Source organism: Merops nubicus, unplaced genomic scaffold (assembly GCF_000691845.1).
Source record: "Merops nubicus isolate BGI_N331 unplaced genomic scaffold, ASM69184v1 scaffold18508, whole genome shotgun sequence".
Lineage (NCBI taxonomy): Eukaryota > Metazoa > Chordata > Aves > Coraciiformes > Meropidae > Merops > Merops nubicus.
The window spans coordinates 5,530-20,217 of record NW_008626546.1 but is presented as its reverse complement, the minus strand read 5'-3'; the positions used below and the strand labels follow the sequence as shown (position 1 = coordinate 20,217).

The 14,688-nt window shown below is 40.2% G+C and overlaps 1 protein-coding gene across 1 annotated transcript in view; it reads right to left on the bottom strand.

The window, feature by feature from the left end:
- Positions 1 to 767: 767 nt before the first annotated feature.
- The window catches only part of RNF219 (ring finger protein 219), a gene marked incomplete at its 5' end in the record, with an annotated part of 15,358 nt that continues 1,437 nt past the window's right edge, over positions 768 to 14,688 (bottom strand). The window contains 3 exons of the mRNA XM_008946052.1: positions 768 to 2,440; positions 9,646 to 9,734; positions 13,002 to 13,250. Coding sequence (XP_008944300.1) covers positions 937 to 2,440; positions 9,646 to 9,734; positions 13,002 to 13,250 — 1,842 coding nt within the window. The remainder of the gene's footprint in view (positions 2,441 to 9,645; positions 9,735 to 13,001; positions 13,251 to 14,688) is intronic.

Sequence of the window (14,688 nt, the reverse complement as noted above, 5' to 3'; positions counted from 1 at the left end):
TTTTACAAAACTTAGTTATTTTCCAAATTATGAAAAGAAGAAAGTTTTCCCGTTCTCTTTTTGCTAATTCAATATTTGAGGCGACATCAAGGATTACAGTGCTTATAACATGTTTTATTCAATTCACATAGAAAAGCATGCAGTATTAATGTAAAATGGTACAGTATTAATGTAAAATGTTCAGTGCACATTAGGTAAACAAGTCATTAGCATACAAACCCATTTTTATGGTCTATCCAGGCATACTGAACACATTTAGAATAACAATGCTTTTTGGGAACTAAATTAAAAATTGTGCTTAAACTCAAAAAATACAAGCCATGTTTGCAGTGTTACAGAGAGGATGTTTTCTAACTGAAGTGCTATAACCCTGAAAATAAAGAAGCTGCTACTTACATCCACTTAAAACAAGAGTTTCAGTACAGTACAGTGCTACAAAACAGTCCAAGCAGCAACATTTTCCTCTGGAAGGCAAGTTTTATGGCAAAACTGACATTGTTTTATACCAATTTCATGAATCCATAGGATATATAGCCAGTAGCTGCCTTACATGCACATAAATGTAATCTTCATGAATGGGAAACATAAACTATAAAACAAATTCTTACATAAATGACTTATTTGACAAGACCACTTAGAACTGTTCTGTTCAAGGGAGTCATTAGCTGTGCTCACAACTGGAAGATTGTGTAACCCGAAAACTTTAAAAAAAAAAACCCCAAACCCCCCAAGTAAACAAAATGCCCAGCCAAAGAAAATAATCTGGAATGGTTCTTCCCTAGGAAAGAGCTTGTAATGGGCAAGGGAATGTTCAGTTCTCATCATCAAAAAAGACAGGATCAGACTGCATGGGAATTATTACAAACTAACATCACCTGTAAATATTAAAGATTTGCAGGTTAGTGTCTTTGAGGCACGTTCGATTTCCAAGCACAGTCAGTTTTTGGTGGTTTTCGACGGACTGGCACTGGAAAGGCTGCTCTGAATTTTCCTCTTGGTCGACTGACTGACATTTTTATTTTTCCTTTCAGCTATAAAGGAAGACACCCAAGGAGGATTAAGCTGACTGTGCAGGTCAGATGACATCTTTAAAAAGCAGGAACCGAACTTCTGTTCCTCAAACAACCTTTGTGAGTTACTGAATGGTAAACTCTGGGTAAAGTCTCTTTGAAATAAACAGTTTGGAGGTTTGATATCACTAGCCACTACATTTTGGCCTGTAAACAGTGGAAAGTGGTCATTTGTATCTTGCTCAGATGGGGTGAGGATGGAAAACATAGCAGGCTTCCAGCCAGTTCTGTCAACGGCTAGATCACTTGTCTCTGGACCTTTCATGCCCTGTTCTTCGTTCATCTCTTCCAGTTTCTTCTCAGTTTCATTCAGAAGCTTAGAGCACTCCGTTGACTTTGAAGAAGTATCAAGATCAGAAGACTTGAAATTATAGCATGGGCTCTTGCTGTTGTCTGACTCGGACATCATGGAGTCCAACTCGGAAATTTTATCGAGGTAGGCAGCGTCCATAGACGCCTCGCTGGAGGTTCGCGTGCGATTCATCTCCGAAGAGCAGAGACTATGTAACCTTTTAGGCAGGCAAGAACTTGTTTTATCACTGGACTTTGCTGACATCTCAGCTGACTGACCAGCTACTGCATTTTGTTCTGATTCATCAAAATCTAAGCTCTCAGCAAAATTTGTTGTGCAGGTCCCCCAAAAACCTGGTTTTCCTGTAGCATAACAGTTCAGCTTCTTTTCACTGTGACAGCTGCTTGTGCTGTGTTCTGGAGAATCTTTGCTGCAATCACCTGAAGTGTCACAGAACTCTTCAAATTTCAGTTTTCTCAGGAATGTTGATGGTTTCCTTGCATTTTCTTTCCCGTCAGGAGTGTTCAGCCGAAGGCGACTGAGAGACAGAAATGGAGTGCATGGTGGTGGAAGATCATAAAGTTCTTCATCCTTATATGAGGTACATTCCTCGATTTTATTCCACTGCTCTTCTAAGCAGGTATCCATATTTGTAGTATTTTCATGCAGGAGAACCCCATGACATCCTGGAAACAGTTCTTTCTTTGGGGCACACTGGGTATTTGAGCCATTTGGAACATCTTGGCTAGAAGAGCTTAAACAAGTTCCATCACTTGTCAGCTGTTCAAGACTGTCAGGACTTTGACTAGCAGTCAAAGCTTTTTTGTCCTCAGCTTGGGGTTTCAAACATGTTGTATCTTCACTGCTCTCGGCTCCTTCAGCATCTGTGGAGAGCACTCTCTCACTAACAGCGCTCACTGTCTGGGTTCCTTTGCCTGCATTTTTCAGCTGTAAAAGCTGACACTCCATTTCTTCTATGTATTTATCACTTCTCTCCAGTGCCTTTTTCAGACGGCTTATTTCACGTTCGCTTTGTTCTACCTTGGACTGAAGGGCAGCTACTGTAAATCTACTAAACCTGCAAGAAGTCAAAAAGAAATAAAATATTAAGCTGGAGAAAGACATTCTCGTGGTGCTTCACGAGCTCATTTCAAGAAAGAGCAAAGCTATTAAACACTGTGTTAATCTGAAAACCAAAATCAGAACATTTCTCTGCTAGTTATGAAAAAAAAATAAATAAGATGATCATATATATTGTACTGGTGGAGGTGACTACCTGAAAAGCCAAAATTAAACTATTAGTGGTAGTAAGGCAATAACAAGCAGATTACTCTTCCAGGGGCTGGTTCTATCAGTTCAACTCAAATATGCATGAAGAATTATCCCCTAAAACAATGGCAAAGATTTATGATAACATTTGAACAGTGGTCCACATCTTGAAATATTTACATTCAATCATTTTCCTACAGTACAGCAGTGTTTTACAATACATTTCTTACACAATGTCACCTTGTCAAATATAAAATGCCAATAGGAAATTCAGAAATTGCAACAGTCCTTGGAGGTGGTTTAAATACTTATATAGACCATTTCAATGTTAGAAATACAGCTTTTCTTCTGCTATCGGGTGGATGGTACTTCCACTAACTTCAGAACTACTTGTTTTTTTGAGCTTTACAATCAGAACAATCTAATTTCTTCCTTGACTCCAATACAAAAAACTCACCACTTGTGGTTTCTGAAAGTTACTTGTTTGTGGGGCTTCCAGCTTGAGCACATTTTCAACTGCCAAGACACGGGCTTGCCTTCCCCCCTCCTCCACCAGCTTTCAAGACTGACCTTCCCCAGAGGGCAGGTGAAGGTTTCAGCTATATGCCCTGACTAATTCTAACCTGTCACTGACAGGTGGGCACCAGGGAATTTCCTGCTCCATTCGAGGCTTTCAATTTACAGAAAGAAAAAACAATTAAAGTTCTGGTATTATGAGGAAGGAGGGAAGAACCTGCAGCCACCCTACAACTCTGACACGTAAGTTTTTCTATCACAAAGAAATGACAATTATGTGTGTGGGCTTACACTAACCTCCACCTCCCATCCTGCAGCTCCATGTTACAGCACAACTTTACATTCACTCTTCCAGCGCAAACATTGCCTGGAATCCCCACCCTCTTTCTTTGTCTGTCAGTCCCTCCTCCAGCATCTTTCAGACTCACTGGGAATTCCCATTCCCTTTCCCCCATTCCTCATCCCTCTGCAAAATGCTCTCATTGCATCCCTTAGACCAGTGAGGTCGAGGTTGATCTGTGTGAGGTCTGTGACTATGCTGGCAAAATATCCATATATCTATGCAGGGATTTCCAACAAGGAACCAAACTGTATTTTGCTTTTTCAGCTCCTGAGCCCAACGCAGTAGGAAACTGCTCTATGGCAACACATTTAAGCGGGAAGGTGAGGAAAGGAGTAACGGGTATCACAAGCCCCAGACAAACTGGGCGTGAATGACCAGATCTACTGACATACTTCACTGTTCAAATGCTCCTGTATATTTAAAGGACTTCAAGATTTTAATGTAGATGGTTCAATGAGGGGAAGATTCACACCAGTCTAAAGCAGTTCTTCCACAGAACTGCTACTTGACCATATCTAAAATGAGATCAGCCTAAGCTGCACATAGTTGTTTTATGTACCGCTCACTGCTTTGTAGACATGAAGTGGCAAAGTAGCAGTTTTATGTTTACAATAGGAGTGTTCACTGAAGAAGGGTTTTTTTTCCTCCCCTAAAAGAAGCTGGCTGGATTGGAACTCTGTTGAGGCTAGGACAGCCTCCACCTGTGCATTACCTCCACCCAATTACCTTTGTCTTCATAAAAATGAAGACAGGTCATTTTCCATTTGCCTACTCTATGGGTAATAAGTCTTCTCAATTGGTTAGAGCAATTTCTCCATCTCTGATGGCAAACAAAAGGGAAATGGAAGAAAAGGTGCACAAGATTTCCTCCCTCTCCCCTATGAAACTAGATAAAAACAGAATCAGACAGCTCAGGAATGTTTCAATTATATTTTCAGGTGAAGTGGGTTACAGTGAAATAAACATCCTCATATACAGCATTTTTGCTTATTTCCTCCTTCAGTAAAAGGAACTCAGATTTTGGTTTAAGATACCAAAGGAGCCAGTGTAGCACAGCACGGCCCAGGCAAGACGCTTCCCAGGGTGACCCAAAAGTATTGATTTTGCCTTTCTCTAACAGACCTGTTCACACATCCTTACAGAAGCAAACCCTATACTGTACTATAAAGTATATAAAAATGATGCAAAAATACAATTCAGCTTAATAGCCAAGTGACAGACAGGGAAAAATGCTTAAATAAAATAAGCAAGATTTTCTGGGTCTGCTGTAATAGACACTTTGACATAAAAATTAAACATGTTTACATTTATATGCATACCTGGCAATTCCTTTTTAATGGAAGAATGGTGCAATATGTTTATTTAATGCAGCCAGCATTAGTGACAGCCTGTGATTTGCTTATGAGGAAGAAGCCCTGTATTCTCAAGTGCAACTTTTATAACAAGTGTCCTCGGGTTAAAAAAAAATACTGTATGTTGTTCAAAGCCAAATAGCATCACTAATATGTTAATTGTTGTAGAGGGACGTGCTTGGGAATTTTAGTTTTCAGAAATGGAACGTATGACATGCTGCCAATAAACAGTTACCTCTGCAGTTAAGCACCAGGACAGGAGCTGCCTTCTGCTCCTGCTTTGACACTTGCATGCATTTACTTCCCAAATTTTCAGTGACCTAGTGACATTTTACATGGGGGCTGCCAGCCTGCTGCAATCGCTCTGGAAGGATCCAGGTGCCTATAGGTCCTGCTTCACAGCTGCCACCCCCAGGCAGGTGTACTGGATATGTTACAGTGTCTGAGGTGACACTGGGTGTCTAGGTGAGCACTGGGACCCCTATATTTCAAGACCTTTCCTCATTCAGAGTCCTTCTTGCCCCAGCATGACTCTTTCTTGGCAGCAATCAGAAAGCTGCAGTCAGCTCTCACGTAGGGTGAACAAGAAGGACGACAATTACAACCTTTGGGTAACCCTCTTTCACATGACTCCACAACTCCCCACTCAGTTATGTTCCACTACTCCTGAAGATGTTAATTTAGACACTGGGAAGTTTAACAGTCTCTAACCCACAAAGGAACAAATTTCTTCATTTGGTTCTTCTCTTCTTATCTTTCAGTTCTATGAATTCACCTTTTGGGTTTTATTTACACACATCAGTGACCACTGACTGCAGCAGATCTGTCCAGTTGAGACCTTAACTCATATCAACTCAGTTTAGAAGTTGTACAACCTCATACAAACATTTATCTTTGTGGATGGTAAGCAGCTGCAGCAAACAGTTTTCCTGTTTAACCATTTGCAGAAGACTGGGGCTTCAAGGATGCCACAGAAGATGACTCTCCAGCTCTAAACACCCGATAGCCCAGACGTGGGACTGCAATCATCCTCTACATCAGCTAGAAAGGTAATCTGCAGCAACACCTTGACAATATTCCAGGTTATAGACAAGTGCCTTAAAAGCGTCCCACATTTGCATAGGCATGTTTAAAAAAAAAAAAAAAAAAAAAAAACCACAGTTACTGTTAGATGAATGGGGGCCTTTTCCCAGCAAGCCAAAAAAAAAATCAAAAAGGAAAAAAAAAAATCAAGATATACCTCAAGCACGCTGCTCTGTTTAAGACCTGAAGCTGCAAATCTAGAAAAGATAAAACAGTAAAAATGGAGAAAGGAAAAAAAGCCCTAACAAATCAACAACAATAAAACAACTGACAAAACTAGAGAAAAGAGATAACCCAACAATTTTCTGCATGTTACAGATAGTTTTTCAGACTGGGATTTTAACTGGCAGAAGAAATTAAATATTTAAGAAAAAGACTCCTAGGAAGCCTAGAAGTCTGGTTCAAGCTAATTTGAATCTAACCATTCATAAAATACACTATACCCTGGAGTAGATGGACTTGCTAGTTATTTTCCTTCAGGTAAAAAGCAAATATCCCTTTGCCAAAAATGCTTTTAGATCCATTGTGCCTTGCCAATAGACCTAACAGTTTTCTATTTTAAGTATAGCTGGAAATAAGAGGGCTTTATCATCCTCCTTAAACTTAAGTTTTAGAAGTTTTCCTCTTCTGTAGCATGAAAATGGAAGTCACTGAAAAACCTTCAAGAGAAAGGCCAAACAAAGAGCAGCCAATAAGCACCAAACAATCAGTCTGATTTGCCTGAGAAGTGGGAGACCAGTGCAAGCATTTGGTAAGAATCAGAGCAAAAAACTTACCTCCACTTGCTTTTTAGACCTATGTCCCAACTATATGATGTTACAGTGTTTTAGTGAAGGCCTACACTCAAAAATGTTCCAGGGGAAAAAAAGTTACTCTAATCAATCAGCATCATCAATTAAAAAAAAATGTGTAAAAATCCCTGACATGGCTGCAATGTCAATTTTATTGACATACATGACACTTTTCAGCAGGTTTTAATGGGTATGAACAAAGAAAGAAAAGCTCAGGACTATGATAAAAAGAAAGTATTTTATTGATCAGTGAAGAAGGCTAATTATGTTTTTCCTGTGATGTCGGAGGTACAGCCTGTGTTACAAAGGGATCACTCACCTGCTATCAATGCTTCTCTTCCTATAAAGCAAAGCCTACTAAAATAATTTAGGTTGTGATAGTTAGCCCCAGTGTCATTACGCACAAAATCAGCTACTTTTGGGACATGAGGACTGAATATTGACAATTCCTTTGAAAAAATACTTTGATATAAGGTTTTTTGAATTACCTAGCCAGTTGTTTAAGCATGAACTCATACCTGACAATCTGAAGCTGAGAAATATGACAAGTGCCACAACGGTGGTGACACTAAATTACAAAGATCCAATCTGGTAGCTATTTTAAAACACACTAGGGAGACATTCAGAACTTCTTCTAAAAGTTACCTTCTGAACACTTCTGAACAAAGTACACTGAAACCACTGTACTGGCAAATCAGTGTGCCTGCACAGAAAAGTTTAAGTACAGTGACACTGCTGGGCTCTGATGCTTATGCCTTCGATTCTGATTTCATAAGCAGGGTCAGAAAGCAACTATTGAATGGGCTATTCAGAATGTGGAGCCCAGTTGAAAGACCTTTTAGATACCAAGGCTTGTCATAAGAACAGGAAGAACATTTAAAAATCATCTTGGTATTAGGTCTCGTCTAAATATTGACCAGTCTGGTGACTACAAGGGTGAAAGGTAATTTATAAGATTTGCTAACACCACTAAGACAGAAGAGACTTCCTACCACCTGAAGGATGTGACTTGAAATCAGAAGAATTGTTTGACACAAGCATCAAAACAGCAACCTGAAGAAAGCCAACAAATGGATCAAGCCCTGCACTTTGGAATGGGACATAAGCAGCACAAATGCAAAACGAGGTAGAAAGGCAACTTTCTAAGTAGCCATTTGGCAGAACTGGTATCGGCCATTTGACCACAAGCGCCAGGTGAAAGTCAGCAGCAAAAATGGTATTGAAAGTTACCAATATAAGATGCTGCAGCAAGACACAGGACAGTTCTTCTGCTCTACTTAGTCCTACTGAGGCTTCACTTGGAATCTAGCACCCAGTTCTAAGCATTATTGCTTCATAAAACCATAGACAGTGAAGAGCCCTGAGAGCACAGAAAAAAGTAAATCAGAAATTTACGTCAAAAATTACACCAAACGTCATTCCAGAACTATTTGTTCCACAGACTAAAAAGAAATATAATAGTAATGACACAGACAGGCCAGTTTAGCTGGCATCTGGCTTGCAAACCAGACCTTGACGCTGTTGGATGTCTAACATAGCCAAATGTTCTCTCTGCTTCCAAGGAAGAAAGTAACTGGCTATTGCTTCAGGCCACACTGGCAAAAGACAGGAAAACAATCAGCTTGCAACAAAGACTAGTTCTTCACACTCTCACCCCTCCAATATCTAATTTTTCTGACCAACAGGATGGCAAAGCATGCACAAGCGAGAAGAAACAGTTCTTTCCATTAGGGAGTTTACCTGACATTAGTGAAGTAAAAATTAAGTTAGATGATCTGGTCTCTTCTAGCTCTTCTTTTTTAGGATTTATTTAGTTACATCTATTTACTTTTCAAGTCTGCCATCCTTGCCAACTCACTCTTGAATCTTATGGGAAGATATCCCATGCCATTAAGACCTTCTCTGTTGCCAAGACCTTAAACGGGGCTCTGTCTCCCTTACTAGGGGTTTTCAGGGCAGAATGTACTGTTATGCATTTCCCATCATAACACAATGGGGATCATGCATCTTCTTTCCTGTGGTCGTGAATAACAAGCAGTCTGCAAGGCCTCTGTAAGGATGAATTTCACCCTCCAGCCAGTAAGCTGTGAATGAGAACAAAATCCAGAGAGCTCTCTTCTCCAATTACACAGGTGCCTCTCAACCCCCTTACCCAAAAGCACTGTATAAACCTTTGGCCAATGCTCCTCTGAGCTTTCCAAGTTCTAAACCAGAGAGAAAAAAAGGTAGAAAACCAGTGAAAGAAAGGAACATCCCTGTAAAAACAGGAACACACTGCTGTACAACGTACTTCCAAGGAGAGGTACCTTAGAACACAGCTGTCATCAGTATGGCAAAGTTTCGGCTTTTTGAGCTCATTACTGTTGATGATGTTACTGATGTTGAGTGTTTATTAGAAAACTCAACACAGGTGTCAGTTCTAGTGATGATGTTCTCATGCTGCAGAAGCTCAACTCTACATATCTTGCCCAGACACAAAGCTATCAGGAACCTTCCTTGAAAAGGGAGCCTACATCCACAGAACAAAGCCTGAAGGCAGCAAAAGGAAGAACAAACCAAAACCAAATACAAACAACCAGAACATCTGCACTCAGTAACAGAATTTCTGCTTTGACCACATACCAGACTTAGAAGTTTCCCCAATAACAGGAAGTTAGCTGTAGAATTTAACTAATAAATCCAGTCCTTCAATACCGGCCAGATAATGCCAGGAACAGCACGTGTGGCCATGTCATGTTCCTTCACTGCAGACCTGCTGCTATTCTGTAAGCTGCATCTGTCACCCAAGCCTATGAGGATAAAAATTCCAAAATCTACCTGCAGACACATATGCAACACTGTGTACACCACCACAGTTTTAGGTTAAAGTACTACAAAAGTTAAACAGTCTATAAATAAAATATGGCAGCGATGTAAAATATTCACATACTTTTGGGGTGATCTACTATCAACTTCAGCTTTTAGTCGCAAATTCTCTCTTAAAAGGCAATTGTTTTCCATGCTCAGTTTCTTATTTGCCTAAGGAAAAGAAAAGAAAAAAATAAGTATACAGTAAATCAGAAATGACTTCTAATATTTATAGGACAAGCTGTTTCTCCTTTTTAAAGACACAGAACTAGAAATGTGAAGGCAGGAAACAGCCTTCAGACAGGGACACCACTTAAAAATCACCATGGGAAATGGCTTGCAAAACTGAATAGCGAACAGGCATTTTTTATTTATATTCCCAAAATACATCGCAAGTGTCCTATCTAGGGAAATAAACACAGCTATGTTAGTTAGCACAGAAAGTCATTAAGGAGATGTACTAATGGCAATTCCGTGTTTTTTTTTTTCCACTCGACTAAATACGTTAAGTACATTAACATTACAATGTGCAGGTATCAACAAACCTAATGTTGAACAGCTTCCCTCATTCCAAATTAGAGTAAGATTACTTTGGGGTATTTTGGCTTGTTTTTAAACCACAGTTGTCCCGTGGATGTAAATCCATTATGACAAGCTATTTGGAGTCTTTCTTCACTTTCTTCCAGGATGCTGTGACTAAGACTCTTGATCCACAATCCTTCTTACTCCTTGAATTGAGGTCGATTCCTGCTTCCCAGTTCAGCAGACGTCCTTGTTAACAAGATACTTCATATGCAGAGTTCTCCTGCCGAGGGGTTTCTGAACAATGACTGTTATCCTAAACTCCTTGCACTTCATAGTCTCCTCAATCTTTCTACGCTGAAAACAGGACCCCCCTTAAAGGTCCTCTCCAACCCAAAGCATTCCATGGTTCTCTGTTGATTCATAATTCATAACCTCAATCAGCTTATGCTTCATCTGCCTAATAGAAGTATGATCTAGAGTTAGATCTGAAGAAGGAGCTATGCAGCTGGACTCAGGAGTGACATGGGCTTTTCAGCAAACCTCTTGCAGCAACCTCTCCAGATGAGGTTAAGGCAATGGGGGCGAGTTAAGGGGAATGGTGCAGAAAAAAAACAGACAGCCATCCCACCCTCACAATACTCCTAGGGGCAGAAACTGTAAATAGAGATTTCTTGTAAGAAGCAATGGGAAGGGTAAGCCCAGGGTTTGAGTGCCCGAGTGTCAACTAATTGTTATTTAAAAAATAAAAGCACAAAAATCTATCCTGGAAGCAACAAGTAAGGATCCAGAACTCCTCACTTCCAAAGGAGTGTCATACCATCTCACAACATGGCCAAGACCTTTCTCTCTTTCCAGAGACACAGGTCCCCAGACACACAACCAAATAGGAAATTGCATGACTTGCACAGGGTTGGTAGGTAGGGCATCCACCTGGCACATGGCAGGACAGGACTAAACCTCTTTGGTGTCCATTCTTCCAGAGTGTGCTCTACTCTTCAGGACAGTAGTCTGCAAGGGATCCCCACTTGCAGCACAATATCTACATTAATGAGCTCATGCAAATGCATTATTAATGAGCATACTTTGTCTAGCATTTCTGCTACTGGGTTCGTATCACCACTTCCATACTTGTAATGACTCCACTCTATAGAATGCCTGCTTTGGGAGTCTCTGCTCTAGGACATCAAATGATAAAAGGTGTCTATATCCTGACTCAGTCTGGTTTTAAAAGGAAAGTTATGGCAACCACATTTTCTTAGGAACCCTGTCTCACTGGGAAGCGATGGCTGGTTGAAGCTCCTGGGTCAGGTAATTGGGATGGTAAGGTTTCTGGTTCCAGATTAAGTGTATGTGGGAAAGAGGTCTTACTGTTCAGACTGGGGTTGGTCAGTGCATGCTCAGAAGTGAAACAAGGTCTAAAAGAAAAGCCAAATGACTTTTTTGGTGCTTCTAGGATAGAGCAGCTGTTGAAGAGGGAAAAGATGGGAACAGTGTGTTGGACTTGATTATCTTAAAGGTCTTTTTGAACCTAAATGATTCTACGATCACAGTTTCAGACTTGATCCTTAACACCCATCTAAACCTCTATTTTTATCTAACAACCAAACTCAGAGATTCCATAAACTCAAACCCCTTTTCTTGCTAAGGTTGAAGTTATACTGAAAAAAACCCAATACACCCCTCCCTCAGTGCTTGCTATATTCTTCTTTTTACTTACCTAGGAAAAAAGCTTAAAATCTTAGTCACCACAAAAAAAAAGAGGCAGCAGTTTAATTTTATGGGGAAAAAAACCACGCACACACACACAGAATTAGGCAGAGAAGAACCCCTTTCTGTGAATCTCTTGCCAACTACAAGTGACTCTGAAACTCCTGATATCCTCTTAGGAGGCCCTGTAAAGCTGAAGTCTGAGTCTAGTTAAGCTATTGAAAAAGCTAATTTTGGGAACTCAGTTTATTCCTTTCAGTGCTTCTCACACAGTCCAACCAGGGTTAGAATGTGCTTTAGACTACACAGAAGCAAATCTAGAAGTGCCCTATTAACAACAGAATGTCAGAAGAGGCCTGAGTCTGTAGCACAGGAAAAGTGTAAACACTGTTAATGCTTACGAAGGAGAAAGTCTCCTGAACACATCATGCTTCATGTTTGCACGAGGCAACCCAAGACTGTTAACAAAAGAAATAAAGACAGCATTTTGAATAAATTCAAGTCCAGTTCTTTCCACTTTGCCTTTCAAATTAATCTTGAAATTTCACTCTTCAATATTTGAGGTGATCCTTCTTGTGCCTACAGGTAGATTTTGCAAGGTATTTTTATTTAGCTGCATTCTCACTTGACTATCTCCTGCATCCCTCCTTCTGCAGTATCAGGTTTTCTTTTACATTACATTCAAGATGTATAAAAAAGCCGCAGGTTTCCAGTAAAGGATCTTCTGGTCATAAAATGCTGAAGCTTGTCTATTCTCAGTCAAAGGGTCAAGTTACTCTGTCTCAGCAAATTGCACCAAAAATATCGGCTTGCAGGGAGGGCAATAGTGCAAAATCTGCCTCAGCCAACTGAATCGTTTGGCCACCAAATGTTGCAAAACAGATATAGAATATAGATTATTGCAAGCCTGAAAAATCTGGTCATCAATACTGGTGACAAGTGCGACCATAATCCAATTACCCAGTCATAGAGTGACAGAGGAGTTGAAGAAGAGTCACGTACGAGACTCACTGGCACAAGCAATAACATCTGACACTTGCAAAGGCGATATGGAAATACTATGATACACCAGCAGTCACTGGAATTCAATTTTTCCTTCTGTCTTCTGGATCTATGAAGTACCCAGAGGTCACGCTAGCTCTTACTCCTGTTTAACTAACACGAAACAGTTACAGTACAAGATAGCCGTAGAAATGTATTTATTACCTCCTTTAGCTTTTCCATATTATCCATCACTTTTTCACATATATCATTGGCGGCTTTCAGCTTTTTGTTCCATTTCTCTAGGGTTTCTGGGCCACTGGTACTTGCTTCATTTGCTGACTGGCTACTTTTCTCATTTTGGCAAGACAAAGCCAATGCTGTAGGATCCAGAAGAGATTTCAGCTGCGTCTGTAAACTGAGATTTTTACCTCTCAGATCTTCCACTTCTTTTTGCAGTGATTCTATTTCATCCTAAAGGTGTCAGAAATTCACAGAATTAAAATAACGCATGAGATTAATTAAATAACACTGTTGAGTTCCCACAGCACTTTAGAAACATGGGTTCTGGCAAGCCCAGATGCATGCCTCCACTTACAGATACATCTAAGTATGCTTATGTATTGTGCTCTAGGCAGGGTTTTAATCAAGCTGCACACTCGAGCACAGTGAAGGTTTTAGTGAAGGGAATCCCCCGACTACCTAAAGGACCCTGAACAAACTGGCGGGCAGACCAAAAGCTTCAAAGCATGAACCTATTATTAGGGCACTCTGTGGGAGGATTTCCTCTATCAAGAGTGTTCTTAAGGTCGTCCTCTGCTGACTCATTTGCTGTTACTTGAGAATGTTTCTCTCATATCACTCTGAAACATCACGTGTTTGGATGTTGAAAGTCTCAAGATTCAAACTGGACAGAACACTGCCTGGGAGAGGCTGCTCCAGCAACAGGGAAGTAGGAACATTTTAGGAAAGGTTCTCAAAAGGCAAAGAGCAAAGCTCCTAACTGAATTGGTCTGAAGTCACAGAGAAACAAAGGCCTTCAAAAGCCTATTGTTAAAGGGATAAAAGAAATAATTTATCCTGAAAACATACCTTCTCCACCGTTCACTAACTTGAATACTTGAGTTGCTCCAGGTCAAATTCCTGAAGGAGGCCATATACGGCATTTACATAAATCCAAGGAATATTTGCATGAATAATTAAGCTTTTTTTTTTTCTACCCCCAGCATGAGAACAACCATTTTAAATTTAGTTTTTGGAAGAGATTTATGTTATCTTATGTCTATCTGAGCGATTTTGGAGTTCTTTCAACAGAAAGGCAGGAAACTTCCTTTTCCTGACTCCTCCTTTCAGAGGATGGAAGAAGCTTGAGCTGTAGGCAAGCTTGTTATAAAACACAGCCCTTACTTCCCCAGTGTTAAGGACATACAGTGTCTGTTTCCTTTCTCTCATCCTCGTCCCTGAGACAGGTTTCCTTACAAAATAAGTGATGTCTTCACACTACTTCTACTAAAGAAACAACAGCTGAGAAAACAAACTAAGCATGTTCCTTATTAACAGCTTTTCACCTTGTTCCTCAGAGAGTACTTTTCCAGCAGGAGAGTGGAGATAAGCTTCCAAGCATTCACTCACTTTCAGAAGACAATAAAGTAACAATGATAAAAATTAACCTATGCTAGAAGTTTACAGTGGGCAGTATTCAAGAAGGAATACAGCCTCCCTGAGCAACAGGGAATGACTGGAGAATATGTTTGCATTTGTATCAAAGATGAAAAAAGAAAAGTCCCAACACCCAACGGGCATAAAGAAAACCCTGCCATACTGGCTGGGGGTGGAAATCCAAAAAGACTATAGAGTTGGCTGTACTTGGCTAACTGTAGCATAGAAAGAATATCACCATGATTTCAGCAGG